Raw genomic sequence first — 10,002 nt, 5'->3', positions numbered from 1 at the left:
ATTTAATACTTAAAACATAAGAATGGAAATAAATCTTTTTAAATGGACACATTAATAGACATTTTAATTCATGTTTTAAAATGTCAAAGCAATAAAATAGTAAATTAAAAATAAAGTTTTAATGCACATTAAATTAACTTGTTCCTATATATATATATATATATATATATTAAATGTCACTCCATAAAATACAGGTGGTTTGTGAGATTGATAAAAATGCCAATGACAAACTGATGCTCTAACTAAAGATTAAATAAACTGTTTTAACATTTAACACCATTAATTTGACAGGTCTGTGTGCTTTTTTATTGTAGGAAAATGTACACATTAAATCATGTGACTGCAAAAAAAAAAAAAATGTCATGATCAAACTCGCTCTTTAAAATGGAAGAACTGTATTTTAAATGTGCAATGGAACAATTATGTAAAAATGTAAAATTACGAGAATTTGTTTTTAACTAATGACAGAAATATTTAATCACTAAAATGTATTATTCATTAAAATATATAAATTTCACATAAACACGAATTTATTACATTTAAGGCTGTATTACTTAACCAACAATAAGAATTACTGCCATTTTTTAACGCTTACTCTCATCTTAAATTTTCTCAAAACCAGATTAAGTAGATTGTAGACCAGACCTTCAACTAGTCTTTAATGCTCTAAACCAGATTCTGTTGGAACTGCAGGACTATGCAACACTCTCAAAGCAATTAGTAACTGTTACGTTTTGGTGGCTAATTTGTATGAAATCTTATATATTTTGATATAATCTGCTCAAGGCCTAATGACAGTTAGTTTTAGGAGTGGACCTTCATGCTTGCTTGCTTTCATTCAGAAATCATGTTTCCATACAAATCACATCGTATGAACTCATACGAAATCACCACCTCTTAAAATAGTTACATTTTCTCACGAGACAGGAGGTGCATCTCAAATCGCATACTTATAAAATAACCTTATATAATTCATACTATACATGGCTGAGTACACAGTGCATAGTGTATAGGTGCGTCCCAAATCGCGTACTTATGCACTATTCTATGACGTTTAGTAGTATAAATGGTGCGAGTAGTGCATTCACACTGAAAATTCCAGAAAGAAAAAGTGCACTTTAAATACCTGGATGATGTACTTAAATAACCGAAAAAATGAAGTGTGGAATGTTGGACACTTCATGCACTCAATTGTCGCAGATTTAATTACGTACCGAAGGGGGAGGGGCTATCAGACTCCGATTATGAATGACAAAATAACCTTATATAATTCATACTATACATGGTTGAGTACATAGTGCGTAAGTACATAGTGTATGAGTGCATAGTGTATAGTGCGTCATTTGGGATGCAGCTAGGGTTAGGGATTTTAATTACTTGTGAATGTCACGTTTTATGCATCTGTCACCTAGAGATAATTGGATTCTAATTTGAATAAACAGCATTTGTTAAAGAACAAAAAGGTGAAATGGCAACTTGCTCACGGTCACACACTCCTGAGACCACAGAAAGACGACATATTCACATAACATAAAAAACAAGCAAACTTTAATTAATCTTTAAAATGAACAAGCACCCCTCCCCCAAACACTCCGATAAACAAATTCAATTTTATTTACAGCATAGATGATTCAGATATACAGTATTTATGAATGAATAAATCACACTGGTTACTAAGCAACAACTGGTTGTATGCAGTACTTTGAACTACTCTTCAAATGCACTCCATATTGATATCTGGTTATGAAATGCTACCAAACTCCACTACAACAGCCATTGAATTTCATCTGGCTCAGGCAGTGGAGCTGTTCTAAAGGCGTGGTCACATTAGCGAATTTTCGCGGGCAAAAAAAATACAGTGTCGGCTGTCAATGGTCAACTTCAGAGTCACTTTCAAACCACAGCAAAACTGTGTGACCCACTTGAAACAGGTGCGAAATCTGCGTGGGGAAATATTGCCATCATGCAAAATTCCAAATAAAGTGGATTCCAATTGAAATGACTGGATTTCGCCAAAAAACAAAAAACCCCGAACGGTAAATTTCGCCTGGCACAAATAGTTAAAATCCAGTCATTTTAAAAGGAATCTGTGTAACAGGACTTCAGCATGAAGGCAAAAAGTTACACATGCAGATTTCACTCTTGTTCAAGTTTGGTCACTCAAATTCACTGCATTGGCTAACAGATGCTATGAGTAAAAACAGTCAGTTGTTCATTGTCAATAGTGTAGAAATACCTGACTCCACTTTCAAGCCAAACAGCTTTCTGTTGGTCAACACGGCAAGACTACGCATGCGAAATCGGTAACACTTTACAATAAGGATCATTAGTTAACATTAGTTAAATACTTTAGTTAACATGAACTAAGAATGAGCAATATTTCTACAGCATTTATTAATCTTAGTTAACGTTAATTATAACATTTACTAATGCATTATTAAAATCAAAAGTTGTGCTTGTTAACATTAGTTCTGTCATGACAACTCTCGGAGGGATTGGCATGGTAATGTACATGACAATGTTAATGTATTTGGTCTTGGCGGAATAGATCTGCTATGCTGCTGCTGCGGCAGAGCAAGTACCGAGACTTGCTACTGCCAATACATCCACAACATGCTGCTGTGAGCATGTAAGAAATATTGCTGCTGCAAATATAACATACATGAAATAACCCCCAGCATACATGAATACATCGTAGCAGATCTATACAGGTGGAGCTGGGGAAGGTGGAGGGTTTCTGAAGCAAGATGCAACGGCTACGACAGCTCTAGTCATATATTTGAATGTTGAGCAGCGAGCTCATTGGCTACTGATACAGGAGAGAACCTATCAGCTGCCATGTGATAATGATGTCATTACGTCAGATTGAGTTAGACCTATCGGACTGCGCCATCTAGAGTTTCATGCCAGAACTCTGTATTTAATTAACTGAATTAACATGAACTAACAATGAACGACTGTATTTTCATTAACTAACATTAACAAAGATTAATAAATACTGTAATAAATGTATTGTTCATTGTTTGTTCATGTTAGTTAATACATTAACTAATGGAACCTTATTGTAAAGTGTTACCACAAAATCTGTGTGGGAACTTTTTTGCCCTTACACAAAACTCCCTATCACGCAGATTCCTATTGAAAAGGCTGGATTTCGCTCAGTAAAATTTTGCCAAGCAATGATAATTGTGATCGCCCTTCTTAACACCATGTAACATTTTTTAATGGGACCATACAAAGCAAAGCATCGCCCTGCAAATTTAAGGGGACAGTTTCAAACCCACTAATATCGGTACCAAAAGGAATATTCCAGGTCAAAGACGCTGAGCTCAATGGGCAACATCAGTGACATGCTGTTAATTAATCATAAAAAATAATGTAGAAAAAAACAACACTTGCCCCACAGACTTACACTGTAAAGGTGCGGTCACATTCAGGAAGTCGAAAATGGACAGTTTTTTGGCCCACAAAATTTGAGCAAACAACTGTAAATTTTCCATTGTCAAGTGTAGCCATCATGCAAAAGTCACACAAAAGTCACTTTCAAACCAAGCAGCCCTCTGTTGGTCATCATGGTAATTTCATGTGACTAATTTGAACGTGAGCAAAATCTGCTTGCGAAAAACTCCCAATCGCACAAATTCCTATTGAAATTAAGGTAAATGTGCACTTTAAAACATAAAATAGAAAAAAAAAAATACTGTGGGGGGGGTGGTCAAACTACACTTTTCGTTCCATTGACTTCCATTAAAGAAGATGTGGTCACATTAGCAAGTAGAAAGCACAGCTCATACAGAAAACACTTTTTAACCAATCAGCTTTTGGCTGGTCAATGTGGCAAATCCACATAACCAACTGGAACCAGTTGGGAAATCTGCCTGGAGAAATCTTTCGCTCTCATGAAATTAACGATTGCGTGGATTCCTATTAAACTGACTTTTAAACCATTAAACACAACTTAAGCATGCCAATGCGGGAGACAGAAAACGTAAGCTCATGTGAATTTCGCGGCGTTCAGAGTTCAAGTTTGATTGTGACCTCTTAGCTGAATTAAAAGAAAGAACAAACTACTTTAAATCTGCATTGTAGCAAAAGTGGAATAGATTGCATATTTTTTCATTGTAGATATATTTTGAATTACTTTTTTGCAGATTGCGCAGAGTGTGATGTGATATATTACGAATGATACAATATCCATAGAAATTTTGCTTGCTCCAAGTTTAGTGACCACAGCTTATATTGCAACATCTATTTACCCCGGAATATTCCTTTGAGTCTAAATTTTGTTGGATAAAAATAGTTTAAATAAGTTAGACACAACATTTGGTAAAAGTGATCACAGTGGAGCAAAAAAAAAAAAAAAAGAAAGGTGGAATGAAGGAAATGTAACAGTATAAGTGCATTTTAAGAGCTCAGATGATTATGAGAGCATGAGGCAGCCTCTTGAATGATGTAGAACAATCATGTGGTTAGTTAGTTAAGGCTGTGCTTGAACTAGAAGAGATATGGCGATCACCCACCCCACATTTACGACTAACAGCATGTTCTTGTCCACAGCTAAGGTGGCAAGAAGACTCCTTACCGCTGAAACGGTGTCGGACTAGTCTCAGTTGTTCTTTAGTAAGGAATGATCACTCCTCAAAACAATATTCTCTCATTTAATATAATTAAATTATTATAAATTTTACAATTCTATAGGTACAGTATATAAACAGTCAAAAAAAGTGCACTTGCAGAGGGAAAAAAACCAAACATCACATAGACAGTATTTAAAACCGATCAAAACAGGTCTGTCTGTGGTGCATAATGATGACGTCACTGAGGGAACAGGGCACTGCGCCACTCATCATCTCTAGATCTCCATGTCGTGGGTAACCAGGGCAAACAAAGAACAAATCAACCCAAAATATGTGCGACTAAACACCACAGCTACAGTGTACGATGAATGTTGCAGTCTGATGGGTCTGAGCTGGTTGCTGCACGGAAATATTCTTCCATTCTAACAATATAACTTGTGGTGTACACTTTTTACGTGACTTCAACTCAATAACATCAGGGTTGAATCTCAAAAAAAAGAAATGTCTGGGTGCAGTTTCACCCCAAAAAAAATTACGACATTTTGCTATCATAATTTTTTTTTATGCATTGTGACATTTTTTTATCTGAAAATTACTACTATAATCTAATAATAAAATATTTTAAAATCAGCATAATTTATTTGATCATTTTTTTTACATTCTAGTAATGAAAATTTGGAAGGAAATGTGCTTGTCAAAGTCAAAATTTCCAAAATCTTAATTGTCCAAAAGTAACCTTTATTTTCTTTAGGAAACATGTTATTTATAATTTAATTCTTTTAAATTCAGGGTGAAATATAACGAACATGTTCTTGAATTTTTGGGAGATTCACCCATTCAGACTCCAAAAGTTTCAATTTAATCTATTATTTTTGTACGTAAATTTTTTTTTTTTGGCATTTCGTGAAATACATTTTTAAACCACCAATCTCTAAACAAATGTATTATTTTATATTTCTATACGTCTCTGCCAAACAAATGCGAAATGTAAATAAGAACAAAATTTACAAGATTTGTTGTCCTTAATTTCAATAGGAAGGTTGGAGGTCTGTGCAGAAAGATGGGTGAGGTTAAGTTAAAGGATAACCTCTAACCCAAGCCAGACTGAGATGGCGGAAAACATCTGATATGCGCCAGATAGCGCAGACCGAATGACAAGATCTGAACGGATGTTTCTTTCTCCCCTTCACCTCCTTTGTGCTTTCAGAAGCTCTTTAAATGCATGACCAATGCAACAGGGTAAATATCTGAGTGTATAAGGGGTTTAAGAGCTGTAATTTGGCTTTCTGATCATATTTTGTTGAAACAAAATCAAGGGGACGTTCAGTTTAACACCAACAAAGTTCTGATATGTCACAATGTATAAAATGCTTCAACAATATCTAGTTTAAGAGCTAGGAATTTTTCATCTGCTGTCGTTGAATGGTTTATCCCAGTCTAGTGAAGTCTAGATGATGGCTGGTTACTTTAAAAGAAGGAACTGTGTGTGTAAGAATCACAGGAGAAGTTAAAAACACGCACAGTCTCTCAGTCGGGACGTGATTCACCTCTACTGCCCGTGCCCCTCGCTAGGGGTCTCCCAGCCCAGCGCAAAGCAGTCAGGGAGATCTGTCCTAGGTGAACAGCTTTCTGAGGTCAGAGGTCAAAGGTTGCAGATGGACTTCATAAGAAATTATCCAGATGTGTCTGGGTGTGGAAGGGTCACATTTGGGAGAGGGGTAAGGGGCGTGCATACCCAGAGACACCCGGAGCTGAAAGAAAAAGAGAAAGAACACTTAACGGTATTATTATTCATTCCAACAAAATCTTAAGCTCTATCTGTGAGGAACAGACAATTACCTTCAATCATTTTAAATATATAAATATCATATGATCATATACTATCATTAAAAAGTTTGGGGTCAGTACAATTTAAAAAACACAATAAATAAAAAAAAAAAAAATCAACAATTAAATAACAGTAATGACATTTAACACACTACAAAATATTTTTTTTTCCCAAAATAAATGCTGTTATTTTGAACTTTCCATTCATCAAAATCCTAAAAAAATGTATCTGGGTTTCCATAAAAATGTCAAGCAGCACAACTGTTTTCAGCATTGTTTCTTAAGTGTCAAATGAGCATATTACAAGGAGCTGCGTTCACGCCAGACTGGAGTAATGGCTGCTGAAAATTCATCTTTGCCATCACAGAAATTAATTTGAAAATATATTCAAATAGTAAACAGATATTTTAAATCGTAATAACATTTCACAATTTAACTGTTTTTACTGTATTTGTGATCAAATAAATGTAGCCTCAGTGAGCATAATAGACTTATTTATAATATGTGACCCTGGTACACAAAACGTAAAAATCGTACAAAGCTGAATAAATAAGCTTTCCATTGATGTATGCTTTTTTAGGATAGGACAATATTTGACAACTATTTGAAAATCTGGATGAAAATCTTGATGTTCAAATGAAGTTCTTCGCAATGCATATTACTAACCAAAAATTAAGTTTTGATATATTTACAGTAGGAAATTTACAAAATATCTTCATGAACATGATCATTACTTAATATACTAATGATTTTTGGCATAAAAGAAAAATTGATAATTTTGACCCATAAAATGTATTTTTGGCTATTGCTACAAATATACCCCAGCGACTTAAGACTGGTTTTGTTCTCCAGGGTCACATATAATAATCCTTTGAACTGTAATGTGGATGAACCTGAACACATATAATGCTTAAATCTTGTAATTATACATTGATAACAGTATGTATTTTAACATTTATCCCCGTGTAATGTATTGCGCCATAGACTTTCAAGATACACTTTATTTTGATTGTCCCCTTTAGAAATTATGTTGACTAAGTAATGCAACTACATATGTCAACTAACTCTAATTAGAGTAGACTGTTAGGATAGAGTTAGAGTTAGGGTTAGTTGAATAAGTTGGAATGCTTGCAAAGTTTGGTAGAGTCAGCAGAACGTCTAATGTCTGATGGAAACATCTCAATAAAGTGCACTATTTATTGTATATACTGTAACTTTTTTTTTATGTCAGAGGATGTCAATTGTTTTTTTGCAGTAATCCCAGAATGTTCCTTTTAATCTTTCATAGAAAGTAATCCTGATATAACCCAGTCATATGAAAGTGTTAAACTGACCTGAGGGGGGAGGTTGTGTGTGTGTGTATGGTCTGATGTCAGGCAGCGGTCAGGGTGTCCGGGCCCCTAACAGTTACACTGCTGCCTGGCCTGTGCAGCAGAGCCCCGGGGCTGTCTGAGCTGCCGCAGGGATGCGTCGCCGTACTGGATCCCAGAACCCATCCGCTCCGGATCCAACTCACCTGTATGAGCACATAGAGAACACACAGCTTCAACTCTATAAAGCCTGCTTTATCATATGTGATAAACACATTTCTAAGGTTTTTAAATTATAAACATGATAAAAATAATATAATAATATTTCAAGATGAACACTTACTGGACTGAAGCAGCTTAGGTTTACTTACTTATCCATACATCAAATTTTAGAAAAATGATGTTAAACTGTGAATATCAAATATGATGCATCAGGCTATTGAAGAACATTTTCTTAATTATTATTGTATTGCATTACCCCCACAATAAAAACTACTTTACACTAGAGTTGATCATAAAACTAAGTAAAATCTTACTAAGACATCACTGGCAGATTGATGAAGAGTGACAATTGATATTTATATGCATTTTATTTATATAGTCTGTTATTTAGTTATATAGACTTCACTGATTTACATTATGAGAATTTTGGCCATATATTCTCCTATATGAGCCATAAAAACCAGATGTATCAAATATGATACTCAACAAAAACATAAGCAAGCATTTTTGTTCTCAAGGTTAAACTATTCGGTTTCAAAAATGTGACATTTCTTACTGTTATTTCATGTGTCAGACTTTACGGTGTTAAACTTTATTTCCTTCACTATGATGGCTGGGTTGAAGCTTAACAAATGCATTTAGGCTACATTTGCCAAGTAGTAGTAAACTAATACCATAATGTCTTGGCAGTGCAGTTTTCACTTACCCGACTCAATCTTACTGAGGATGGTACGAGCACATATGAGAAAGGCTTCCTCTACGTTCTCCCCGGTTAAAGCACTTGTCTCCAAAAACATCAGCTCTGAGTGGAGGACAGAGTCAGGCTAACACATCAAAATCAACCATCTGATAATGCTCCAAACGCTTTTGTGTTGTATCAGTCCATATGGACACCTGTTATCAGGCTCGCTAAGTGTCAGTTACATGAGGGTGCTTTAGTGTGAAGAGCATCATCAGCAAGAACCAACTTATGGTCTTTAACCATGTCTACAGCACTCCTGTGATCAACACAGAAGAGCTCGTAAATGAGCCGCTCATAAAAACCCAACAGAGAGGAAGAGAAGCGCATTCTCTGCAGCGGCACACATCTGTTTGGACACTTATGATTTATGAATACAAACAGATCTCTCTAGATATATGACAAACAGGTGCCAGAAGCAAGAGAAAATTGATGTTGTGTCACATTGTTAGGTAGAAACAGGCAAAGAAAAAAAAAGTCATTTTGGACTATAGCTACAAATGTGTTATGCCTTAAGAGCAGCTCTAACCGTTCTCCTGGGCAAAGCGAGACGCCTCTAGGAAGGTGACCTCACGGTCCGCATCCAGATCCTTCTTATTCCCGCACAGGATGATGACGATGTTGGGGCTGGCCAGTGTCCGTGCATCTGTCAGCCAGTTAGTCAGAGCATTATAGGTCTCCCGACTAGAAGACAGAGATAAAGACAAAGTCAAATTAATTTGGATATTGCTTTTTTTTTTTTTCATAATACACAGTTTCAAAGCAGCTTTATGGAAAATCATGATGTTAATTCTTATATCATTAGCAATTAGCAGATTAGAGCCAGGCGATAATATAGTTCACATTTTTCAACAATACAATCAGAGATATGCTACATAGTATATATTGCCCAATGCAATTATACTGCATGTATGCAGAAAAAGCTGGACATATATACACATACAACTTTATATAAACAGCTGTGCAATAATACATAATACATATTTTACGATAAAATAAAGTAAAAATAATGCTGTACGTGAATATACTGTATGTGTACGGATAAAGTTGTATATATACATATACATATACATATACACATATATATATACATACATATATACACATACATACACATATACATATATACATACATACACATATACATATATACATATATACACATATACATATACACATATACATACATATACACATATATATATATATATATATATATATATATATAAAATAAAGCTGTGCAATAATAATACAGTTTACATTTAAACAATCAAGCAGCCGAGATTTGCCATTATATCGCTTTACCTGAGTGTATGGAGTTGGACAA

At 34.9% G+C, this 10,002-nt stretch overlaps 1 protein-coding gene across 3 annotated transcripts in view; it reads right to left on the bottom strand.

Moving 5' to 3' along the window:
• Window positions 1–5,301: 5,301 nt before the first annotated feature.
• LOC107699834 (ras-related protein Rab-4B-like) overlaps window positions 5,302–10,002 on the bottom strand; it is a 37,802-nt gene continuing 33,101 nt past the window's right edge. The window contains exons 5-8 of one of the 3 annotated variants that reach the window (XM_016501230.1): window positions 9,205–9,359; window positions 8,643–8,738; window positions 7,739–7,920; window positions 5,302–6,328 (exon numbers count right to left, since the gene is read on the bottom strand). In XM_016501230.1, the coding sequence (XP_016356716.1) occupies window positions 7,805–7,920; window positions 8,643–8,738; window positions 9,205–9,359 (367 nt within the window). In that variant the 3' untranslated portion in view covers window positions 5,302–6,328; window positions 7,739–7,804. The remainder of the gene's footprint in view (window positions 6,329–7,738; window positions 7,921–8,642; window positions 8,739–9,204; window positions 9,360–10,002) is intronic. The other 2 variants (XM_016501232.1, XM_016501231.1) reach the window with 2 other exon arrangements.

This window comes from Sinocyclocheilus anshuiensis, unplaced genomic scaffold, assembly GCF_001515605.1.
Source record: "Sinocyclocheilus anshuiensis isolate Anshui unplaced genomic scaffold, SAMN03320099.WGS_v1.1 scaffold194, whole genome shotgun sequence".
NCBI lineage: Eukaryota > Metazoa > Chordata > Actinopteri > Cypriniformes > Cyprinidae > Sinocyclocheilus > Sinocyclocheilus anshuiensis.
The sequence above is the reverse complement of the archived record's forward strand: the minus strand, read 5'-3'. Positions and strand labels throughout refer to the sequence as shown.